This window comes from Centrocercus urophasianus, unplaced genomic scaffold (assembly GCF_019232065.1).
Source record: "Centrocercus urophasianus isolate 14NV4802_14NV808 unplaced genomic scaffold, USGS_Curo_1.0 seq_23, whole genome shotgun sequence".
Lineage (NCBI taxonomy): Eukaryota > Metazoa > Chordata > Aves > Galliformes > Phasianidae > Centrocercus > Centrocercus urophasianus.
In genome coordinates this window covers 7,560,090-7,585,395 of record NW_024884789.1, presented here as the reverse complement: position 1 = coordinate 7,585,395, position 25,306 = coordinate 7,560,090, and the positions used below count along the sequence as shown (strand labels likewise).

At 46.3% G+C, this 25,306-nt stretch overlaps 3 protein-coding genes across 8 annotated transcripts in view; all 3 read right to left on the bottom strand.

Annotated features, from left to right (window-relative positions):
- LOC122163203 (cell migration inducing hyaluronidase 1) overlaps window positions 1–10,106 on the bottom strand; it is a 104,397-nt gene extending 94,291 nt beyond the window's left edge. For both annotated transcript variants that reach the window (XM_042824264.1, XM_042824265.1), the window contains exon 1: window positions 7,934–10,106. The gene's annotated coding sequence lies outside the window, so the exon portion shown is untranslated. The remainder of the gene's footprint in view (window positions 1–7,933) is intronic.
- LOC122163204 (cell surface hyaluronidase-like) overlaps window positions 1–13,504 on the bottom strand; it is a 48,103-nt gene extending 34,599 nt beyond the window's left edge. The window contains exons 1-9 of one of the 5 annotated variants that reach the window (XR_006169851.1): window positions 13,257–13,278; window positions 11,483–11,974; window positions 7,291–7,431; window positions 6,637–7,198; window positions 6,255–6,424; window positions 5,750–5,938; window positions 5,142–5,311; window positions 4,134–4,343; window positions 154–359 (exon numbers count right to left, since the gene is read on the bottom strand). Coding sequence is in view for 4 of the 5 variants with exons in the window: in XM_042824267.1 (XP_042680201.1) it covers window positions 154–359; window positions 4,134–4,343; window positions 5,142–5,311; window positions 5,750–5,938; window positions 6,255–6,424; window positions 6,637–7,198; window positions 7,291–7,431; window positions 11,483–11,669 (1,835 nt within the window). In the remaining variant the exon portion in view is untranslated. Of the gene's footprint in view, window positions 1–153; window positions 360–4,133; window positions 4,344–5,141; window positions 5,312–5,749; window positions 5,939–6,254; window positions 6,425–6,636; window positions 7,199–7,290; window positions 7,432–11,482; window positions 11,975–13,256; window positions 13,280–13,447 lie in introns of those variants that run through there. The other 4 variants (XM_042824267.1, XM_042824269.1, XM_042824266.1 and 1 more) reach the window with 4 other exon arrangements.
- A 2,751-nt stretch (window positions 13,505–16,255) lies between these two features.
- Window positions 16,256–25,306, bottom strand: part of ABHD17C (abhydrolase domain containing 17C, depalmitoylase) — a 31,098-nt gene continuing 22,047 nt past the window's right edge. Inside the window, exons 2-3 of the mRNA XM_042824334.1 lie at window positions 21,783–21,962; window positions 16,256–17,788 (exon numbers count right to left, since the gene is read on the bottom strand). Of these exons, the coding sequence (XP_042680268.1) occupies window positions 17,569–17,788; window positions 21,783–21,962 (400 nt within the window). The 3' untranslated portion in view covers window positions 16,256–17,568. The remainder of the gene's footprint in view (window positions 17,789–21,782; window positions 21,963–25,306) is intronic.

Below are 25,306 nucleotides of genomic sequence, written 5' to 3'. Positions count from 1 at the left end.
GATTCTTGTTCAAAATAACTGAAAGATGATCAGAAACAAGCCAAGTACTCTACATATTTATGATCATATTTGTTTCAACATAACATTCTTTAAGACGCAGCTATAAAGCTCAGCACAGGAGTTAAAAGCAACTCCATTTCATGAAGCACTTACATGCAGTCAGTGCTTGGCACCGGAATGTAATTCCCATAGACGTGGCTCCTGATGGCAAGGCACATTGCTTCATTGCGATCTGAGGGCAAGATGGTTCCCGACCTGGTGAGCAGGCCCAAGTTGTGCTGGAATGTATTGCGCTGCTCCGTCCCATCCTCCAGGAAAAAACAGTGCCCCAGGGTGTCATAGCCAATGGTGTCTTTTACCTGGAAAAAAGCACACAGGCCATAGAATGTGACACTAACAGAGGTGGCAGCAATGACATGCTTTGCTTAGCAATGAATTCTGAAACAGTGACTGAAAGGTTTCGCCATTGTTCTGCACAGTGCCTTCATGTGCACTGGTCCAAGAGATAACACTCACGCAGTTTGTGTAAGAGTGGACTGATCTTATGCAATACTGCAGCTAGTAAAATTACTCTGAGGAAGATCATAGGCATAATTAAAGGGAAGTTGTAAAATACTGGATTTTAATCTGCCCTCAGCTCTAGGAGAGTAGGTTTGATTCAGAATCACAGCGTGAATATCTGTGTAAATATCTGTGTGTCTCAGGTGGTACGCCAAAAAGCTAGTTCAGACATTTTCATGACTAGGTTTCCCAAATAAAATTTTAAAAATCTTTAAAATGCAGCATATGAGGTAATTTTTTCTTTTCAAAGCTTCTCTTCTTCTTCTCCACTCTCAGAAGGTGGAGCTCCCCCTTAATGTAACGATCAGCTTGGGCAGAGCTGGTGTTTCACATTCAGCCTATTTAAGATTAACTGACATGCATTAAATCCTAATTTGACCAAGAGGACTTAGCACAAAGCTCCTTTGATGTACTGCCTTATGAAGGCAAATTTAGAAATCCCTCCTTTAAATGCGAATACTAAATCAGGTTAGTTAAAGTACCAGCTATTCGTTACTAAATCTCTCTGAAACCGAACTTTGTACCTCACATGATCCCTGCCAGCGTGTGTATTCATTCTTCAGGCATGCAAAATGGCTGTTGACGTCAATTAGAGTTATGTCCATGTAAGACTGCAAGATTGATTAATATTAACCTGCTCGGTTCCTGTACACAGAGGGAAACTTGAACTAAACCCATTTCAGTTCATATCCTGTGATCACACCTTAATGGGCCACAGCCATACATAACATCTGGAGTCACATTTCTATTTCTATGTCTATTTCTACTGGATTTCATTCCATTCCTGGCGGTCCCTCCTTTGTCACCTGCTGCTCAGTGAAGCGTTCAGGTTAAAAATAAGGCATCACACAGGCAGGTACCCAACTCCCAACCAATACATTTTTGGAAGTCCGCTGAGACTCTGCATGTAAGTGAGATAATACAGAGTGAGCTACGAGGCAGATGACCAAGAACTCAGACACAGTGACATGGAGAGAAAGTGTGTCCATCAGCTGAGTCTTGGAAACGTGGATATGAAATGGATTTAGATAAAAATGCAAGTGCCCCTGCCTACCTGCTATGAACAGTAAGTCTAGCTGCTTATATCCTCCCAGATGATAGTTTGGAGTTGCACTGAAGACTATTTTTGGAGAAAAGATATAAAGCAAGCTGCCTGCAGCCATAAAGCAAAGAGCATTTCAATTAGTGAGTTTCATTCTTGGGAATTTAGCTAACTTCAGATAATCTGTGCTTCAGAGAAGTGCATTAAAAATCAGTCTTGTCACCAAAAATAGATTTTAGCTTTAATGAATATGATTTGTGGTAGCTTCAGAAACTCATGGAAGCCCTGAAAGCTTACACAAATGGAACCATATTATTCACTCTCCTGTCCATAAAAAAAAAAAAAAAAAAAAAAAAAAAAAAAAAAAAAAAAAAAAGGAGATTTAAAGATTGTTTACATTTGCACTGAATGAGAAGGGTCACAGGATCATATAGAATGGCTTGGGTTGGAATGGAAGAGACTTTAAATATCATCAAGCTCCAACCCAACATTATGGGCTGGGTGCCTCCCCAGCTCAGGCTGCCTAGGGCCCTGTCCAACCTGGCCTTGAGCACCTCCAGGGATGGGGGCACCTGCAGCTCTCTGGGCAGCTGTGCCTCTCCATGCTATTAGATCAAAACATCAGTAATCATTATTACAGTATATCTCAGCATATCACAGACAGAACTGAAGGCTTGAAATGAAGAGCCACCCTGCAAGCACTGTGACATCAGTACATTACAATACAACAGCACACAGCGTCGTCCCCGCTCAGCCCACAGCCCAAGGCCAGATGATTAACATGCCTCTAAACACTGAATTATATATAGTTCAGCAACACAATATAAGTGACCTTGAGGCACTGCAACTTTATACATGAAAGACTGCAATATTCTGCGGTATGCTTGACGTGTGTCAGGGCAGTGAGCAGCGTGTCACAGCCTGCTGCCCAGCCGCAGTGAGTAACCCAAGCTGAAAAATGGCTGCAAAGGGGCACGAGGCTGGCAGGCAGGAGGAGCAGGTGGGAGAAGGGCACACAGCTCCCACCTATGTTATCTAACTGCCTTGCATTGATACACATACAATGCTCTGGAACTATGGATTGTTTTATCTTAAAGAAAGGATTTTCAATACATTTTAATTACTCTTAATGGCATCACTGAAACCATGTGATTCTTCCACAGAATCAGATATTTAACCTTTGCTATAAAACCTACTGACTGATTGATGGACTCAAAGTCCCCAGGAGGTATCACCTGCTGGCGGCCTGAATCTATTCTTTGATTCCTAATTTTGTGCCCACTTAATCTCACACACCTGGATAACCCATTGACATCCTCCCTTCTGATAAAGGCCCAGAGTATGCACCATTATTCTTGGAAATAACATTAATGAAAGGCTTAATTTTTCATGCCCGCCAGGTTCCTGATATTCACAGGGTGTAATACAATGGGAAGAGAAAGGGAGTAGAGCTGTATCTACACACACTATACAAGACTCCTGCCATGCAAGGGCTCCATCTACAAATAGCCAGAGTGAATCACATGTAAGACAAAGTAATCAACAATTTTGAGTGATCTGGACGTTATAAATACTGTTTAGAATCATAGAATGGTCTTAAAGGCCATCTGGTCCAACTGCCCTGCACTGAACAGGGACACCTACATCTGATCAGAGCCCCATCCAGCCTGATCTGGAGTGTCTGCAGGGACAGGGCACCCACCCAGGATACATGAAAAGTGCTCTCAGACATGTAAGTCCAGTGTTGAATCTTAAGGAATACAACCCTTCGCACTAGGGTCCCACCAGCCTGTGTCTATGTCACATCTCACAGAGCTTTATGTCCAGAGCTGAGAAAAACTTTCCAGGAAAACTTCAGAGTTCACAGATAGTTCTAGGAGTGTCTCTGCCTACACACACATCAAGTGAATGAGGAAATGCCCACGAACACCAAAATGCCATTCAGGGTCTGACAGAACAATTGGACACTTTGGGACTGGAGTGGGAATCTGCATTTCCTGCTGGGGCATGTGTGTTTTTTTTTCTTTTTGTTAAGTTCCTCTCCCCAGTACCCTTGTGAATATCTGGGTCAAAACCAAGTTCCAAGTTCGTGAAGGCATTTCTGGGTCCTGTTGCATTCCTATTGTATTGTGAAAACTTTTGGATTTGTTTCATGTTACCCCGACTTGAACAACTCTCATCTTTTCTTATTTCTGTTGCAAATTAAAGGTCCGTTGCTTCAGTCAGGTGCATTAAAAGAGCATTGCTTTTGCTTTAAATGAAAGTTCATAGGATCACAAACTACCCCGAGTAACCATGGCAAAGAATTCACTATCTAACCACATCATTAATAACACTAATTATCAAGACAATACAAAAAACCTGAAATTCAACTGTAAGAGCTGAACTGCCGGAGCAGAAGTCCTCATCTGTCAAATGAAGTCAAGACATCCCCTGGGGAGACTTTTTTCAGCATTCTGATTTCTCCTTGCATCTCAAAAGGCTCTTAAGCAAAGAAATTAACTTGGTACTAATAAAATAGGTTTCCTACCAGCAGGCCATGAGTCCCATGTATGGCAACACACCTAGAGAAGCAGTGGTGGATAGCCAGATTATCAAGGTACGTTGGGCGTTGATACCCTCCTCTCTCATCGACATCTGCAGCCATGTGAAAGTGCACAGGGTAACTGCCCAGGATTTGCTGCCCCATGTTTTTTAACTCCACACCTGACATGTGCACAGAGCTAAAATTCGCTAGGATCTGTTGAGAGAAATGTAGATCCAAGTAAGTTGTTGCAACAGAAAAAGAAAAGCTTTTTTTTTTTTCCTATTAAGCAATATGTTTGCAACACAAGGCAAGGCCTGATCCCACGGGGTGCCAGCTCCCCATGGTGACTCACAGCAGCACCTGCAGAGGAGCTCCAAAGAGAAGCTGCCAACCAGCATGCAAGCGTTCAGCAACAGCTGTGTGTCAATACATTAACATCTTCACAGACAAAACACCCCTACCAGCTACAGAAAGAGATAATGTTTACCAACAGGCTCTATTTCATGACAATTTAATCTCTGTCAAGTGATCTTAAGCCAGACCTGCACAGATTTCCACCAACTGGTAATGGATTTATTTTACACAAAGCTTCTGGAACAGCAGAACTTTGAACATTGACCGAGAACCCTTGGGGCAACCCAGAGAAACCAAAGCACAACAGGAGGACCCAGCACTCAGCTGAGCACTGAATGGAGCAGGTTGCTCAGTAGGTAGTACAATTCTTTTAGCAATATCATGCAACATGTGCAACTTCACATTGACCCAACTGCGATGGAGCTGATGAATCTCCTCTGGCATGGAGGAGAGCACGTTTTTGTGTACGTGGTGAACAAATGGCACAGCGCCATTGCAAGTCTCATTGCTGGCAAAGCAGGCCTGCAAACCTTCCCCACAAATATCCTTTTTCCCCCAGACATAAATGGCAGATTCATGCATTATACTGCTCATCTACAAGCCAAGAGAGGAACTAAATGAACCCACCTATAGGAATATGCTTTAAAAATCACTTACTTTAATATGTCCTCCAAACGTGTCAAAGGAGAAAAACTGACATTGATTTTCTCCATAACAGGAGTCTTCCATTTCTCCTTGGATAAGTATATTTCTAGTCAGAAGACCGACCTCTGCCCTCATATCGATGCCGTCTATGACTTCGCCAATATGAAGATAAAGTGGGCTGCCTGTGGAAATCGGAAACCTTTTTGTTCAAGTGAGCACATGTTCATTATTGCATTGCTCTAAGCAAGTGCACGCCTTTCCTTCAAGCAATCACTGAGTTTGGGACATGCGCAGCAATTAATAACTGATCCACAGGAGATCAGCACTTCCCTTGAGTTTTACAAGAGGCAGCTTCCTCAGGTCAGATTTTAAGCCCCAGTACAACACTGGGGCCTTTCAGGTCTCCTGTGACAGGGACACGTGCTTATGGGACAGTATGGCTTAAGGGGCCATGGTGGTGATGGGCTGACAGGACTAGATGATCTTAGTGGTCTTTTCCAACCTTACAGATTCTATGATTTAGCTAAGAAGACTAATTAATGTAAATGTAGAATGTAAAAGACTTGACAATGTAAAGATTTACCTCAAATGAAAAGCTCAATAAAAAAAAAATCTCATACCATCAATTTTCACTTGATTGCTTTTACATTCAGGGCAAGGAAGGAGATTGAACTCCTCAGCCTGATGCATGGAATAATCCGTACTGGCAATGACGATCCTGTCACCAGGTAACCAGCTCCTAACATCATCCACTAAATGGAGAATTATTCCTTTGGACACCTCCACTTTAAACCCATTATGAGGCACTCCTGAAAAATGAAACACTCCATTATTTATTTATTTTTTTACAGTTACACATGCCAGAATAATACAATTAACTGAAGAGCTACCAATGTCGTTTTTATCTAGATAACATCATGCGCAGAAGTGCTTTTGCCATCAGTGTGTCAGTGTCATTTCCTTGCAGGTGGCAAAAGGGGTACTTTATAAGAGTGTTGCTGTTAGTGTGGCCACCGTGCATATAAGCAAAATCCAATGGTACAAATTGCGCAGTTCAGATTCATAGCAGAGATAAAAGACTGAGCAAAGCAACAGAAGACAAATTGTTATCAGCAAACACAAAACCTTTTATCCATCCACTGAAAGCAGTAACAGTGAAACGGGTGCCATCGTAGGTGAGGAATTCTCTTTGGGCTACGGCTAACCCTGTTGTCCCATTCCCATGATACTCTCTCTTCTCTTCCACCGTCGAAAGCGGATCCCCTCCGAGGATCCCCACCAGCGCCCAGGGCTGCCTGTACGAGATGAGGAAGGAGAGTTTCGAGCTGCACCCCGCGACCCCAGGGAGGGACTCAGGAGAAGGCAGCGCGGCGCGGCCTCCATCCCTCCCTCTCTCCCTCTGGGCCCCTCCGCCGGGCAGCGCGGCGGCCGCGGAGCTGTCCATGGTTCCCAGACCCCCAGTGCCGCAAGTTCGAGCCCCGCTCCCGCCGCTCGCCCGCGCACTCACCTGTAGCCCAGCCGGGAGATGTGTTGGCTGCGCAAGCGATCCCGCAGCAGCAGCCGCGTCTCCACCGTGAGGCTGCGGGCGGCCGAGTCCCCCACGGCGGCCGCCACCACGCTGCCTTCGGGCTGCAGTGCCAGGAAGTCGCGCAGCCGATGGCACTCCGCGGCCCGCAGGTGGGTGTCGAAGCGCCCGGCTGCTGCTACCCGCCCCGTGCCGGCGTCCAGGACTCGCAGGTTGAGCCCGCGGCTGCCCCACTGCCTCTCCGAGTAATAGGGGCCGTGGCGGAGCCCTCCGGGGTGCAGGGTTTTATCCAGGAGGCTCCAGGAGCGGGGCCGCCGCCCGTGCAGCTCCAGCACCCCGCCGCGCCCCACGCCCAGGAATTTCTGCCCGAAGCCGTCCACGGCCGCCCCGTCGGCTGCTCTCCCGTACAGGGAGATGGTGGCCCGCGAGGCATAGGGGCAGCGCTCCGAGCCGACGTGCAGCTCCCCGCCGTCCCGGATGAGGATGTAGCGGGCCCGCAGCGTGATGGGCGGCCCGTGGGGGCGGTCGGCGAATACCACCTTCCCTGAGGGAAGCGGGGAGAGTAGCGGGGTCAGAAGCTGGAAACGTGGGATACCACCCGCATCCATCCCCCTCTCGGTCCCCCGGGCCGCTTACCTCCGTCGCGAATGACGAGAGAGTGGAAAGCAGCGGAGCTCTCGAGACGCAGGGCCACCCCCCGACCCACCACGGCGTGGCGGCGGGTGTCGGAGCCGGGATGCCACGGGGCGAGGTGCGAGACAGGCTGCGGGCACGGCCCTGCAAGAGAGTTGGGGCAGCGGCAGCGCGGCGATGCGCGGCGGTGGGGGGAGCGGGGGTCGCGGTACCGACCTGCGCACTGCTGCCGTTCGCTGCTCCCGGCGCGTCCCGCGGCGGCACCGGCATCGGTGCGAGGGGCAGAAGGAGCGCAGCCCCGCTACCTGCTGCCCCAACACGTGCGGAGCCGCGCCCGCCGCTTCTCCGCGGCTTTGCACAGAGCCGGCGCAAAGACGCATTTGGCTTTGGATTGTTTCTTTTTTCTTCTTCTTCTTCTTTTTTTTTTTTTTTCCTTTCTTTTTTTTCCTCCACCTAACCGCACACATGGAAACCCCTCCCTCTCCCCGCTCCGTACAACCCCAAGCACAGAGCGGCGACCACAACAACGGGGCGAACAGAGAGAGCCGACGAGAAGGAAAAAAAAAAAATACCGCACCACCACCCCAGAGGCAGAACGACTGGAAGCTCCGGCGGGTCCCAAACTCCGGCTGCAAAGAGCGCTTACCCAATGCCGGCAGCGCGGGGCCGCAAACTTTGGCGGCCGTCTCCCGGGAGCTCCCGACACGGCTGCTGGGCAAGGACAGAGGCAGAGGTAGGGGCAGGCAGGCGCAGGCAGCTCCCGCTCCTCCACTCCGGCTGCCTCCCCTCTGCCTCCCTATTTATATCCATCTTCCAGCCGCCGGCGGTGCCCGCACTGTTTACAGCAGCTCCGGCTGCTGCTGGCTCCTCCCAGCCGGGAACGATCCCTCCAGCCCGGACTGACATCCGCGGCCGGCGTCCAGATGCTGGGGCTGGGGAGAGCCCCCCTGCCAGGCTCCGAGCCGCTGGGGCTGGCCCAGCATCCCGGGGGGGTACCCTGGGGACTCAGAAGACCCGGCTACACTGTGGAGTTCAGGGCTCGTTTTGGGTCCCCAGGCACAGTGTGTGCTCCCATGGGGTGCCCTGTCCTACAGCTTTCTATGGGGAACATCAGAACCCAAACATCCCCCATGACAGTGGATGAACAGAGAAGTGTCTGTCGCCTCATGTCACCAGGCTAACCTGAACGCAGAGCCAGAGAATTCCCTTCAGAAAGTACCTCAAAGAAATCCACACGCATTTACCCCTCTGGCATGGCCCACGCTCCTCACTCTTGCAGACACCTGCCCAACCTCCTCCTCCTCGGTGCACACGGCAGTGCTACCACCACGTTTATTTTCCATAAACCAGAATATCACCTTTTCCCCGATCACCTTCTCCCTAGGCTGTAAAACACTGCAGAATAGAACTTCCTGGGGACACCACTTACTTCAGTCACTCCTTCCCATCCCTCATCCCTGCTCTGCATCCCAACACCCAGCAACAAGGCCAAGCCAGAAGGCAGCAGTGCTCCCACATATGGCCAAAACCAAAGCGCTGCGAAGCCACAGGTGCCGCGTCTCAGTGACAGTTGTGTGCCATCATCTGGTCAAACAGCTTCAATCTGTCACCACTGAAATCTACTCCAGCTGAGGATTTCTTCTGACAGAGGGCACAAAGAGGCCATAGGTACGTTAGGAACAGCGGGCACAATAGAAGACACAACTGCTTCCCTACACCCTGCTCTGTATGCCGGATGCTGGTGGGTGTGAACACAGCTCCCATCCTGGAGGAACACACTGGGAGAGGCTTGAGCTGCCACTTTTGCTGCTGGCTGTTCACTGATCACGCAATGCTGGCACTTCTATTCTGTCTCAAACAGCTTTTGGCATTTTCCTTCCAAAAAGGGAGCAGCATTAGTCAGTGTTGTGCCTCATTCTTATCTGAATGCTACATGTATGGACAAGAGGTACAGCAGCCTGGGTTTGTGGTTTTGGCAGATAGGTGCATCTGCTGGTGGGAGCTGCAGGCGGGACGAGACAAACAGGAGTGTGTCGTCTCCAATTACCCTGAACCCTATGGTTCTAGGAGTGGAGGTGGAAAGGAACCCAAGCCTTCATTTTACATTTCTCGGGTCCCTTGAAGCCTCATCGATTTGTATTTAAAATATTTACTCTAAGATTCCATGGACTTACTTGCGACCTAAATAAGAGATGGCAATGATTAACCCAACCAACCCAGTGATAGCAGAAATAAATGTCATGCAGACTTTGGTCGGCACTCAGCTCCATGCAGGTCCTATGAAGCTGTTAGCACAGCCAAAGGTGACTCTGGTTCCTATGGGTCTTTTTTGGAAAAAGAACCCCAGATATGGACAGGGTTCAAATCCTTCACAGCCATTTCCCCTGTGGCCTCAAAACCCACATAAATGCACTGCTGAGAGCCCTTTCCAAGAGAAAGAATCCTCCTTGGAGGTGAACTATCTGTTTTCTGCTGTATTAAGCTTTCACCGGCTGAGGAGGGAGATTACAGAGCAGATCATGGGCAGATCATCTCATTTCTTTGAAGAGTGCCACCTCACTTCCAGGAAAGCACACACATTCTGCATATTGGTGCCTGTGAGCTAAAGCCCTTTCCTTTTTCCTGCAATGGGAAACCAAGACAGCCTACCGCCTACTGTACTTCTTCCCTGAAAACAGAAAAATCAATCCGATCTCACAGGGTGGCTCCCAAAAGTGTGTTTCCCGGGCACACTCCCTGGCTGACCGCTATCCTGTTTCCTTATTGCCACCCGGGGAAAGGAAGGAGAAGCGGAGTCAGCGTCCCCTCGGCAACGCCCGCTCCCACGTTCCCCCCTCAGCCGCCCGAGCGCTGCCGGCCCCGCGCTGCTCCACCGCCGGCCGGTAGGGGGCGCCATTGCACAGCCCTCACTGCAGCGCCGTCCTCCGGCCCCGCGGCGCCGCTCGGCCCCGCGGCCCCGTGACTCAGGCAGCTCCTGCAGTCCCCCTCATTACATTAGCAACGTTTCTTCAATTTGTTTTTCCCTGCGCCTCTTCTTCGTTGCACATCTGCCATCCTCTGTGGTTTTTTTTTTGTTTGTGTTTTGTTTTTTGTTTTTTTTTTTTCTGCCTTAGTTCTGTATTTTCCAAACGCATTTCCACAGACAGCCCCCGGTACCCATCAGGGCACTTCAGAGAATCATTAAGGCTGAAAAAGAGCTTAAGTTCCAACCCCACCCCAGCCCACCGTGCCCACTGACCACATCCTCAGTGCCACATCCCCACTGTTCTCGAGCACCTCCAGGGATGGTGACCCCACCACCCCCCGTGCATCTGTGCATCACCCCTCTTTTGGAGACGAGATTTTTCCTAATATCCAACCTGAACCTCCCCTGATCCAACACGAGGCCACTCCCTCTCATCCTATCGCTGTTACTGGGAGCAGAGGCTGACCTCTGCCTCACCACAACCTCCTTCCAGGGTGTGTAGGGAGCGATAAGGTCTCCTCTGCACCTCCTCTTCTCCAGACTGAACCATCCCTGTTCCCTCAACCAGTGCCCACAGGACATGCTCCAGACACCGCTCCCTGCTCCTGCTGGCTGCACTATTTCTGTTAGAAGCCATTGGCTTTCTTGGCCACCTGGGCTCACTGGTGGCTCACGTTCAGCTGGCTGTAAACCAGCATCCCCAGATCCTTCACTTCAACAAGGAAGCAGGAAGTGCTAGCCTAGCTGCACCCCAGGTGCTGGGAGCAGCACACTCCAAACATGTGCATCAGGGATGCACTCAGGCTGCTGTGGGCCTGGCAGCCACACTGGGCTGGAGATGTCACCACAGCGTGGCTTTTAGCACTCGCAGACAGCACAAACACAGCTCACAACTGACCCACTGCACAATGCCCTCCTAATATCTCACCGCTGGAGTACCTTCAGCCCCAGCCAGAGAATCAGAATCATTTGAGTTGGAAGGGACCCTTCAAGGCCATCTGGTCCAACTCCCCTGAACTGAACAGGGACGCCTACAGCTGATCAGGTGCTCAGAGCCCCGACCAGCCTGACGTGCAGTGTCTGCACGGATGGGGCACCCACCACCTTTCTGGACAACCTATTAACCTGGGCCATGGCTCAGACAAGCTCTGGGGCCTGTAAACCAGAGCAGCCCCACCTCACTCAGTGGTGCAAGACACAGGATCAAAAAACACCTCTGTGAGTACCTACCACTGTGCTCTGCTTTGGGCTTTGGTGGTATCTTCCTTGCTTTCAGCATGTGCTCCTTGAGCAGAGCGAAGACCTTGTGCTGCTGGCCCTCAGTGAGCACGCCCATGTTCCCCAGCAGCCGCAGCATCCTGTGCAGCAAGAAAGGCCTCAGCTTGTGCCGCACCATCTTGAGGGGACTGACGTACATGTTGGGTATTTTGGGTAGCTTGGCATCACGATCACAGTTGTACAACCGAAAGAGGTTCCAGGCCAAGCCAGGTCCAAAGATATCCACTGAAATATATCTGGAAAGTTTGAGGAGCACATCACAGGACAACTGCTTCTCTTGTGACTTCTGGCCCAGGTTCTGACTTAGGGAACTTCTGCTGGTATTGGGATGGAGGAAGGGGCTGGGTCTGTTTGGTTCCACAGTTCCAGGCAGGGTGCTTTGACTGTGCAGCAGTTCTTCATGTTCCACATCCCACCACGAGCTGCTGGGACCCGGGTTATGCTCTGAAATAGTCATAAATACAGCAAAGCTATTACACGTGAGCAATGAAGAATCCTGGTGGGTATATATACACACACACACACACCTATCAATGTTTCGCAGTGTCCCTGGATGCACCACAAGTTGTCGAATCACTTTGACAAACTCACTGTGTGCTTCTCCAGGTCAAATCAATATATTCGCAATGGGCAGATTTTGAGGTATAATAGTGGGATAATATGTATATAATTAATGTTTTCTATAATGCTTTATATGCATTCTAAAATGTTTATAACATTCTCTATAATGCTAAATGGCTGAGCAAAGTCATTGCCCTGATGCAACAGGGTTAGGCTGTGGCTTCCTCCTATGGACAAAAAGCATTGCTGTAGGAGATTTGGGGTTCCGTGGAGCTTATGCTTGCTTTGAGGCAAATATGTAACTACTTCCACACAGCACTCCTCCATCCAGGCTGAGCCTGAAGGTTCAATTTACACCCTGAGAAGTGACCAATAAAACAATTAAATTCAGCATCATTAGGCTGCGACCTTGCTAGAGACTCAGGAACATCTATGAAAGCTCTACTGATGAAAAAGGATGAGGAACCCGAAGCTGAAATGCATCCTGCCCACAGAGTTTAGAACAGGTAATGCTTTAGCATAAGGACATACCACTGAATGCTGGAGGTCACGTCCCTGAGCCCTGGAATGTGCCCGCAGTGCTCGCACTCATTGCTGAGCAGCAGATGAAATGTTCCATTTCCTACAGGTCCAGCATGGCTGGGAAGCTTCAAATATTTTCTATTTGATTTCAAGATTGGAGTTATCAGCCTCAAGTAGTTGCGGCTTACCATCCAGGGGATTATTTGCATGTTTTTACCAAATTGGTTATATATCACACAGCTGTGCTAGAGGATTATGTAGCAAAGTGCACATTTATGGCTGTAATTCATCACTGAAACATAACCCTGTACTACTGGGAAACGACAAGATGTGACCACTGAGACCAGATGGCAGCGGGTAATTCAGGAGCATCCCAACGGCTGCAGCACTTTGCATCCTTCATTCAGAGCAACCCAGACATTGCGAGAGAACAAAGCACCGCGTAAAGCATGACTTCGATTGAACAGAACTTCGGATGCTAAAAAAGCTCCGAGGAACTAAAGAGAAAGGGAACGAAAGGCCGATCGCACGCAGCCACGTCCAAAGCCACAAGCAAACCGCGGCGCCCAGCAGAGCCCAGGCGGGCGGTCAGCCTCCAGCTCCCTCCCTTCGGGCAGCCGTCGGTGCCGGCAGTCGCACCCACCTCCCGGCAGGGGCAGCCCCAGTCCTGCACGCAGCTCCCATCACCGCCTTTAGGGCAGCCCCCAGCCCAGCCGTGCTTCAGACGGCAGTACGAGTAGCCCCGGGCCGGAGCGGCACCGCCTTCCTCTCCCTCTCTCCTCCTCCCCCCACCAGCACTGCCCACCCACCCCCCCGCTCCCCGGAGGCCGTCACCGTATCGCCGCTGCCTGGGGACGCTCCTCGCCGCCTCGGGTCGGGTTCCCAGCACCGCCACCAACACCAGCACCAGGGTGCAGCTCCTCGGGGGGCCCGCGGCCGTCCCCAGCTCGGGGGGGGCACCTGCAACACACACGCGGCGTTGGGTCGAGTCGGGTCGGTCTCCCGCTGCTTCCCTCCCTGCCCCTCGCCGTTCTGCCTCGCTCACCCGGCGGCATGTAGGGCTGCCGGAGCCGCGCTGGATGGACGCTCTGTGGCTGCCGAGGCTCCTCCAGCCGCTGTCAGCGCAGCTGTGCCCGCCGCCCCCGGGGAAGCTGCAGGCACGGGGCGCGCACTGCCCACCCCGCGGCTCCTGGCAGCCCTACAGGGCGGGCAGCGTACCCACAGCGCAATGAAATCCTGAAAGCAGCACGTTTACCCTTACAGGAGAACAACCTGAGGAGGTGAGGGCTGTTCTTTTCTTTTCTTTTCTTTTTTTGAGAGAGAGAGAGACAACATGCCACCACAGTATGGTTAGATTGCAGTTGGACTTGATGATCTTGAAGGTTTTATCCAACCTGAGCGATTCCACACATGCTGCTCCAACGTTTTCTGCAGAAATACTTTGGTTTCTGCAAACTCACACCTGGCAGAGACAAGCAGCACTGCTGCCCCAAGGAGCAGCTCGTCTCTGCTGTAACAAAGTTGTGAGACCCAAATATTTCACAGCTGAAAGCAATCTCTCAGCCTGAAACCCAACTCAGTTTGGAGGAAGACGTCCTGCAGGACTTGGAAAGCAATACAGGTGCAGCAGGTAATTTGGGGCTTGGCCCATCCACCACCAGAACCATTCTCTTCATCAGCACCAGGACAAACCACCACGGTCACAATGCAAATTACAGCACCGGATGGTGGGGGATTGCACCAAAAAGAAAGGGTGGGTATGGAGAAATCTGTGAAATGGACGTAAATAAGATCAGTAATTTACGAGAGCAGAACTGGGGAAAAGGATTTTCCAGATGAGAATAAAGGTTTAGTGCTCAGTGAATAACCCCGGGAAGAGTGGGTTGTTTCTTTACTGTGTTTAACACCAGATAGTAAAAGCAAATGTGATATGGGTTTATTAAAGGGATGGACAACACTACGTGTAAATACAGGTTTGGGTATTTCCATAGCAGATGGGTCAGTGCCTGGAGCAGAGCTGCCCTACACTGCAGTAGGACACAGAGCTGGGGTAAAAAGCACAGCAGAAGCAACAGGGGTGAGAGATCGCGGTGCAAGCACAAGTTAACAGTTACATAAACCTCAAAGGATACACATCCAACCCTGTGCAAAACAGAACCTCTGAAGGTGAAACCAATATTTTGCTCTGTTTCGAAGTACAAACCTCAGGCAGCTCCTGATAGGAGAGCACAACTCACCTCCTTGGAAAAAAAGAGTCAGAGTGCAGATGCCGTTGCGCCGTATAAACAAAGTTAGCGGGTCACACAGGAAGAAGGGGTGGAAAAAAATGTTACTTATTTACACTCCTGGAAGGCCCGTTGCATAATTTACCCGGGCACACACACAGCCATCTTCACAGTGACACCTCGGCAGCTCTAAAATATGCATAGCAAGTTCTCGTGAAGGCCCACGTTATGCATTTAAATGAGTCCATGTTAACAGTTTGCTGCAGCAAACGACTTTTTTTAGCCCGAAAGTTTCTCTTTCATGACCTCACATCTTCCCCTTTTTCCTACATCTCAAATTCCTATTCCTTTAAGCAAACGGGGACCTGAGATCCGCTGTCTGGTAAACCAGTTCATGAGTTGGCTGCAGATTTTAACTAATAACCCTAATGCTGATGGGCAGCAGGCTCTGAAATGCCCAAAACAGTGATGCCTTGGTACAGGGGAGAAGCTAAAAGTTTATACAGCATAAAGAAGGCCACTACTATTTATTTTCTTTACGGGACTTGCCAGGAAACATTAAAAACATCACAACTCACCTCAGAAGCATTCAGTGGACACAGAGCTGCAAGGAAAATGGTTTAAGGGACCCAACAGGTGAACAGATCACCGATTTAGAGGGAAGAAGCCCAGAGCACCACTGATGCACCACTGGGGCATTTAATACTCAGCCTGAACCACACAGTTGCAAGCCCCATAGTAAGAGCCCAACTGACTGCACACAGGTGAGTGCCATCATTTCCCCCTACTCCCCACACCACTGAGTGAAAATACCTTTTTCTTTCCTTTGAAAGTAATAGCACCAAGGCAGCTTCAACGACTACAGACACACCTGCAGTGCTGACCATCCACTGCAGGTCTGTCACAAGGTCTCACAACAACTTCAAACTTTTCTTCTGGGCCACAGCACAGAATTATAGAATGGTCTGGGTTGAAAAGGACCACAATAATCATCTACTCTCAACCCCCTGCTATGTTCAGGGTCACCAACAACAGACCAGGCTGCCCAGAGCCACATCCAGCCTGGCCTTGAATGCCTCCAGGGATGGAGCATCTGCAACCTCCTTGGGCAACCTGTTCAGTGCATCACCACCCTCTGTGTGAAAACTTCCTCCTAACATCTAACCTAAACCTCCCCATCTCAGTGTAAAACCATTCCCCCTTGTCCTATCATGTGCTTATCTGTTATTTAAAGAACAACCAGATGCCATTTAAAAGTAATCTCTTCAACATTTGATTTATATACCAAGCTGCAAGGAAACAAGGCTTTCCATTCAGGATAGTTTTCCTGGAAGGAAGGAATTCAATAACATGATTCTTTGCCTTTTCTTGCAGTGGGAAAACAATGCTCCAAATAAGATTCAATAATGCAGCTAGATCTAATCCATGCATCCTTTATTCCATTACAATCACTGTGTTGCATTCCAGCAACAGGACACAAACTGCAATCAACCGCGATCAATTTGTACAACAATCTGAGGCTTACAGTACATTTAAGGCCTTAACATTTGGAAAAATTAGACCTATGCTAGTAGTGTAACAACTGTGTTTTGCATTTCTGATGCATAATCTGTGCGATTCCAGTGTCAGAGAATCAAATCACTCCTGAACTAAAAAGATCAGCTCAATGAAAATTTAGTTACATAAATTCTTCAAAACATAAATGTGTAAATTTTTTTCTTTTTTTTTTTTTTTTTGTCCTGGAAACTTTATAAAACTTTAATAGCAAAATAATATAGGGATAAAAACATATTTTAACAAAATGTATTCAATCATATACAAACCGGAATTTTGCAGTTTATTGTAGCTAGACTTAACTTAAAACTACCAATTAAGAATCTATGCACAATGTAAATTCAAATATGTACAGTACTTTTAAAAAGTCTACAGGAATGCTTTACAGAAGGAAATGTCTGTTATGGCTATTATTCAGACCATCTGAATATTAAAATGAGTCTTCTAGTAGTAAATTTACACATTTATTTTTAAACAAGAGCAATTTTGTCCGTAGTTCATTTGAGAATATTCCAGTTACGTTTATACAAGTAATGGAGAAGTCATTACAGAGTTTAGCCCCATATAGTAGTTTGTTTATCATCAGGAGAAAGTATATTTCAATAATTTACTTGGGAAGATCAGTAAGTTAACAAAAGAACACTAAAAGGGAGGTGGGGGGGACTTCATCACAATAACTTTCCAGTTACAATACCACAGCTAGAAACTTGACAAAGAAAGTACTCCCTTAGGTTGAACCCACGGCCGATGGTTTAGAACAAGCTGTAGCTCATAACAGTTGTGTTCCACATACTGAGAACATTGGAAAAAAAAAAAAAAAAAAGTTTTTGTAGGACAAAATTAGAAAAGATCAGAAGAAGTGAGACAGAGAAAACCGATCTTCAATTAGTACAGCACTAGGTAAAAAGTGTCCCCATAAGCAGCTAGTATCCCCACTTCTTTCAGGGCAACGAAGCTAAAAATTGTTGGAATTACAGTAGTTGACCATATTGTGTGCATTAGTAGAATAGTTTCCAGATATAAAAGACAAATTTCATCAGATGTTTGATTAGAACACCCTAAAGACAGGGTATTTCTTCATAGTATAAAGCTATGACAGCTATCCAGTTAAAGCATGTGCAAAACCAGGTAATTTCTTCCGTTCACAGTAACTGAGGTAAAATCAGGTTGGCTTCTTCAGGAGTTGGGAAGTTCGTGAGATATGAACTGTTTTAGTCTCTCTAGATACTGTGCATAAAGCTCTATGTCGTTATGCCCAGCCCCTTCCACCCAGAGTGGCTCTACTGCCCGTGGACATCGCTCGTACATCGCCAGGCCGTGGGAGAAATCGATCACCTCATCTTCGGTACCATGGATCACCAGCACAGGAGAGGTGACTTTAGATATCTTGTCAATGCTGGGGAGGGAAAAGGAAAACATTGCTCAGTTTGTGGCTTAACTATCCATGCACGATCAGCTTACCAATGCTTGTTTCTAACTGGCTGCAAAACCCCAGAATTGTGTCCCAACAATAAAGGACGAGGCTTACTCCCCAAATGCATGTGTAAAATGGAGCCCACACTACCACTGCTATCACACCTCCAGCTCTGATGGCCAGAAGCCCCAATGGGCAGCAGTGGAAATCAAGTTTGGCACCTGAACCACCAGTGAGCAGTGCACCTGTCACAGAAGCCACTGAGGAAACCTACTGAGAGGCAAATGGGATTTAATGGGACATACTACCAGCGTGGACATTATGCATTATCACCTACCAATGTAACAGATTAGGAACCAATTAACTACATTCCAGTTGTGAGACTTAATGCAAAAACGGTCTCAGCTCACGAGGCTGGAAACTCCCAAATCAGGTAGAAACAGAAAGAAGCAGAAAACCCACAAAGAACTGTTCTTTGTACTAGTCGTCTAAGCTCAAAAAACTGTGGGGGAAACTGTGTTATGCAAGGATATTTAACTGAAACCAAACAATTCACATGGCATTTTTTGCTCTGCCACGAACACAGGGTTAGAGCAAGCTTTGCAAGCCAACGTACCCAGTGGTCACCTCACACAGGAGAATGGAGTCTGAAGAAAGGGGAGAGTGGCACCCTCACACCTCTGAGTTCAGCCCAGAAAACCCCAGTTAGGGAGCACGCTGGTAGCACATGAACGTCAAGTTGGTGAACACCAGGCTTCTCTGACTGTCTTATTTCCAGACAGCACTCCATGTAGGTAGTTACCACTAATTCCAGATCAGTGTACAGGTACCAAGCGCTAATTAACACGCTCTCCACTTCCATGATCAAATGGAGGAATTGGCCAATGACATAACAGTGCTTTGGCTCAGGATATGATGTAAAAGTGAGCAGAAAAATGAGTGCCAGTAATATTTGGTTTGACAGAGGACACATTTACTTCCTTACACTATCTAATGAAATGTGTTTGGATTTGTCTGTGCTGAAGAACAAGAGAGCATGCGATTTGGGTAAGACTGGATAGAGACTTTACAAAGTAACCAGGCTAATTGCTTACAATGATTAAAAAATACAGATGCCAGCAAACATCAGTTTAGAAACAGGCTTAAAGAAGATTTATGAAAATATGAAGTTAATTAAAAATTAAGATGCAAAATAAAGCACTAAACCTCTCACACACAATTCTACAGAACAGTCACTGCTTTCCAGTAAATAGCTGAGTGTAAACACATTCTGGTCTATGTTTCAATAAATACTTCTCTAGAAAACAGATTTCTTGTCATTTAAAGAAGAAAAGTGTTACTTCAAATTAAAACACAGCCTACTTCACTTTGCCCATCTGAAATTTGAGTTGTGTGCAACTATGCTGAATATAGAAAAATGTCTCAAGAACTTGAAAGACATCAGAATAATGCAGATTCCTCCCCTCCCCTGAATTCATCCCCAAAATAGTATCATGGCCAAATGTAAATGTTTTATAATGAAAATGCTCAGTAAACTGAAATCTTAACCCCTGAAGGATCTGTCCTGAATACCACGATGTGGCAAAGCAGGTCAGTCACATACAGTTAGAGATGCTTACACAACGTTTCAGTGGCTACAAACTGAGCTCTCATTTACTGTAGGAAACCAGGAAATCCCTTTCACTCCAGTATTCAGATAATGAAACTATTTTTTTCCCCACATATATTCCCAGGCCATTAAGCTAGATGTTGGTATTTTGCAGAAATTTGGAGCGTGTCCCATTGCCACCTCAGCAACTCATAAGGCAGTGTTTAAACTGCACGTTAGACTCACTTAGTATGCTCAGCCACACTGCTCTGCAGCTAGAAAAATCTACAGAGACCACATTCTCACGGAGCCCCAGCATAAAATGTACATAATAGCAATTCACTGTAGGTGCACACAGAACTATTTTGTTTCCTGCCGTGAAGATGGACGTCTGAGCTGCACACATTCATAGAAACACACTGCTGTTTATTTTCACTGCTTACAGTCTAAGTGAAGTCAGACTGACTGCACTGAACAGCTCAGTAGGTTAAAAACAAAATACTTAAGTGATACAGTGTGTTTTTAGGGTTCTCCCCAGCTACCTTTTATTTATGTATTTATTATTTATTTGATCTGGCTGCTATCAGCTAATTACTGTTAGCTTTGTAATCAGAGCTATTTTTAAGGCTCCAGATTTTTTCTCTAACAGAAGCATTTTGAATATAACATTCGAGGTTTGAGGATGATGACCAAGCCTGCGTACAACAGTTTCAAATTCTGACTGCACCTAAACTTGGACAGAAACTGTGAAAGCCACCATTACTTGTGGCTGCTCAGGCACACATTTATGGCTTTTGCACTCCCCCACTTTCTAACTTTAATCTGTTGTCATGAAAATAAAACAAACACGAGTAACACTCTAAGTATCCCCTACTACACTTACTGCAAACACTGCCTTCTGAAGCAAAGATAGGTTTGCACTGAACTCCACTGAGTCCTCTGCTTTGTCTTCTCCCCTCCACAGACCACTCAGCTTTTTATCCCCATGTCTGTAGACGTTGCTACAAAGAGAACAGCTCCCCTCTCACGTTCTCAGATGTCCACAGACAGCTTTGTCACAGCCTTGATGCAGGACACCGATCACTCAAATATCTCACAATCTTCTCTCCAAAGCAATCCATTTCTAACACTACCTCAAGTCCAACCGTTCAAAGTCACAACAATAAAACACCTGTAGGAGGTTAATAAAACGAATCTCAAATGCTAACAAGTGCAACTTATAATTTAGTGAAGTTTTACGGAGTCACTGAGTAACACTATAAAGACTTTGGCTGTGGGGAAAGAAAAAAAACTAGTTATGAAATCAAGGAAATATAGTTTGTCTTATCAGCACTACAAAAAGATGGCTTTGTAAATTTCCATTCAGTAACAGCCAAATCCCTTCAAGAGGGAAAAAAAACCAAACCAAATCCTACAATAAAAAAAGAATCAGAACTGTACCTTGGAACAGCAGATCCCTGCAAATGTCCAGTGCAGACATGCAGAAATAATAAAAACATTCCTAAAACACCTGCTCTTCCTGCATCTAGTAACTAACTTGGAACTGATGCAATTTGTTTTCAAGTGAGACACTGCTATAAAGGCAGGTGTTTCATCTTGAAAACACTTGCACACAGTTTTTCATAAGTAAAATAACCTACAGCTTCTTAAACAAGCTTAAAATCTCCCAGAAGAGACAGTAAGTCATTCTGCTTTGGTTACAGACATTAGGATCTGACATGACCCTCATCAGGGAGGAACAAAAAGAATGGACATAGGAACAGAGGTGTAAAGCTGTTTTACTTACAAGGATCAAAGTCAGAGAAGCAATAGAAAGTGCAATACCTGAGAATACACACGAAACAGAGCCAAGTTGAAAAGTGACCCACACCAGACTAAGGCTCTAGCCTCTGACTCTCTCCTTTCCCTCCCTTCTAAGCAGTGATCATCTATACCCTTTTTGGTAAAACCACAGCAATATATTAACAAGTGACTTGAAAACAGCACATCCATTTCATGATACCATGTCACCTTCTAAAGTCAATCCACATGCTAAGAGAGTGCAGTACTAATTTGCTGTTCATTAGCCTGAAGAACTTAACAGGACATTCACAATTGTTAAGCTATTTATCCAAACCTGATGACATAAAAATTCTTCTATTAACAACCCATAGCACAAAAACAGGAGAAAAAATAATAGTAGTAAACGCTATGAATTATTTGTTTGTTGACATATCACATCAGTTTGATATATCAGCCTGTTTCTTACTCGGTGAATCTCTACAGGTGTGCATACCTTAAGTTTAAAATACAGGTGACAATTCAGTAGAAGTTGTATGACCATTCCTTTTTAAACACCTAACGGTGCACTGAGTATAGAACAATCATCCTCGCAACATTTACACGTACCTTGGAAAAGCATCAAAACAGTAGGTTTTCCTGGTGTCAGGAAATGCTACCCGTAATCCAGACATCAAAGGAGAATGAAGGATTACTGCTGCACACTCGTACCGAGATGCCAGGTCTACTGTAGGGACAGTACCAATACTCTGACCATAGAGAATGATGTTCTCAGGACTAACGCCATACCTGTGGAGAAAATAAATATCACTTTAAAAAACATATTCTGCATCATGAAAGAAAAAAACATAGGTAAAAAAATCCCCAAACATCCCTCCCATCCACCACACTTTAAAAATCTGCTCCCAAAGAGATGTAAACTTACACATCTGTAACTCTAAAATACAACAGTAAAGAATCATAGTTTATATAGGCTGAAGAGAGCTACCCTCACAGCAGGAATGCCAGTTTGATAATCTCCACCATCTTCACGAACACCTCTTTCATTCTGCAGCATAGCACATTAGAAATGAGACTTCCCCATACTTACAGTCACTCCCAGGAATTTCAAGTAGATATTCTGTAAGCTAACAACCCCTCTGCTCTCTCCATCATTAAACAATACAGCTACCCTTTTGCCCCTCCTTTCTTTCCACACAGCTGGAACAAGAAGTCCAAACTGCCTTACTGGCATAGATGAAGATACCAAAGAGCCTAAGAAGGGTAGTTCTGTTCATTTTTCCCCTGCTGATGATTGCTGTAAGTTAATCCTCATTTTCCTCTCTTCCTGCTTAAAATATGTCAAGCTTATTTTTCAATTATAAAGATACATTATTACATAAAATTCTGGGTTCAAAGCAAGTCTTGGATGGCTCCCAAATGTTCCTGTCTAGCCTGTAGGTTGTCTTAGCTTGTGTGCTGTTTCACAACTGCAAATAAGCAGAAGCTAAATTAACATAATCAATTCTAAGCTTGCAAAATACAAAGGAAGTGGGAAATGGCACAGACAGTGTTGGTGAGTAGGAGGAAGAGTACAGTACTATTTGGTTACCACAACTTGTGAATAAAGCTACAAATCAAAGCTATTTCTCAGCTGGTTATAGATTATTTATCCAGAAAGTTTCTACATCTAACTCTATTTTCTACTGCAAGCTGTATAAAGAATAAGTGAGAATATTTCTATTGGAAGATAACCTGTGCAGAATGTCTTTTTCTCAGACTACACTGCCTACAGTCCCGTTGAAACGGTTATGAAAATAAAAGTATATATATCAAAAGCTCCAGTTCAGGTACTCAATGTACAGTTTTCCAACTCCTTTGATATGCTGACAGAGGTATCTGGCAGAGCTTGATAGCACTTGACTTTTAAGCAGTCAAATGATTGGGTGCTTGCAAAAGAGATTAAAATTAGAATGGAAGAATAATCCAACATTGACAACCCAACCTGGATCTATCACAGAGTAAAACTGGGCTGTATTACAGATTCTGTGTAAGAGGAATTTTCTTAATATTTTTATGCTGCTGAACATTAGAGTGCTTTTCACATCCACTCTAACATGAATAAGCAACTGTATAAAAATATCTCCCAGAGGAAAATTTTATCCTCTTGGTAACCAAGCAGCAGCTCACGTTGGTGGTCTATCACTGCAGCCATGGCCTGATGTTTTAAAAGAGATGTTGTGAAGCTCTCTTAGGAGAATTTTTTCCCCCTCTTACAGTCAGAAAAAGTCCAGCACGCAGTAAAGCCTGGCTGATTTGAGTTTGTACATTAACAGAACCCCAGAGTGAAGTGTTATCCTCATGGAAAGGAGCGTGGTAGGTCAGAGGCAGGTACTTCTGAAGGCTGCATATGGAAACTATGCCTCTATTCTGCTGAGCTACCAGTTGTTGCATCATATCAAGAACAGGCAGAAATACATCAACATCAGAACATAAGAAACATGATGGGAACAAGTGCATATATGTAGCACTCAGAACAGAACTGCATTGACGCTGGTAGATTTTGCAGTACCATCCAAAGCCCCACTATCATGATACATTTTTTAGAAATGGACCATTTCTAAAACATTTACAATCTAAGCAAAGCACAGAAACAGATGTGTGGATGAGAATCACAGGATAACAGGACAGTATAAGGCAGAGAAAGAATTCCTTTAACATAATTGCCTTAGCATTGCAATTTTCTCTGGCATTGATTTTCTTTGTATTCACTCCTTTTGGTGTTATTTTGTTTCTGAAAACAGCTTATGTTGCCAATTGAGCACCTCGCTGTCACCACTACAAGCAACTAGAAAGAAACAAATCTCAATTTCACAGTGCTTTCAGTGGCTGAAGTCTGAGCTAGTCTGTAATATCACTAAAGAAAAAAAGAGAGAGAGGTATCTCTAAAGTAGCCCTTCATCACCAAAATATTACAAATTTTCAGTATTCAACTCTTCCGAAAGGCAAGGTGGTAATCTTAAGTAGAGTATAAGGACACTGTATGCTGCAGCCAGCCTGTCATTCGATGGAATGCCGTTTCTATTTTGTATCCCTACTAACAGTCCACTAAGAATCTCTTGGATCCTTTTGGTCAGGGACAGTCCAAGTGTCCAAGCCACCAGAATCACTGTAACAGATTTATCTCTTCAAGCCCTTTACCATCAATCAGAAGATGACACCGAAATCTTACCACAAACATCAGCAGAAACATCTGCACAGACAGTTTACTGTAAGGACAAAGGACACGTGACAGCTCAGAAGCAAGGGCCACGAATAACGACAGGAGTGAGGCCCCTGGCACTGATGGCCACAGCTTGGCACTGGCACGTTCCGAGCCCTCACGACGCTGCCCAGGCAGTGACTCAGCGAGCAGGGCTCAGCCAAGTTACAGAACAGCCCGTGGATTCTGGCCTTAACCCGCAGTACACTCGGGGAGCTGAGGAGGGGCCCCTTCCTCTCTCTCTGCAAGCTCCTGGGTGGTGTTAAGAGATTCTTATGCAATCAGAACAGTGATAAAGAAAGTGAAATAGAAGAAACGAGGAAGGGCGGTCATGGATAAGAGACAGCAATCAGATGGAAACTAGGTGGCATACAAGAGAGGAACAAAGTGAAAACAGCAAAAGACATTCTGAGAAAAGAGGCACTCTGCTACATCTTGTTCTCCCGTTAAGGAAGTCCTTCTGCTGGCCAAACAGCAGCTCCTAAAAACATCTTTCTTAAAACAAAGCGCTTTGGTCTCCATGGAAATGGCTCTGAGGGACAGCGAGGCTCAAGGAAGGCCCAAGGGAACGGCCCAAGATAAGGCAATGCAGGAGGGCACTCCAAGAATTGCCATGAGCACATGCAAAGCAGTGATTTGACAAGAAAATAAGGGGAAGGAAAAAGAGGAGCGTGCTTGCCCCAGACAAAAATCAGTTAGTGAGAAGTGTAAAGCTGCCTGCATTGTAAAAGATGAAAGCATTTCTACTCCCCCAACCCATAGATACAGATCTATGGCAAAGTTCTCCAGTGTAATCTGCTCCCAGAATCTCACCAGTAGGTCACATGGATTAGGGATTACATTTGCTAGGAGCACAGGAAAAAGAATACAAACATCTCCACAAGCAGCACAG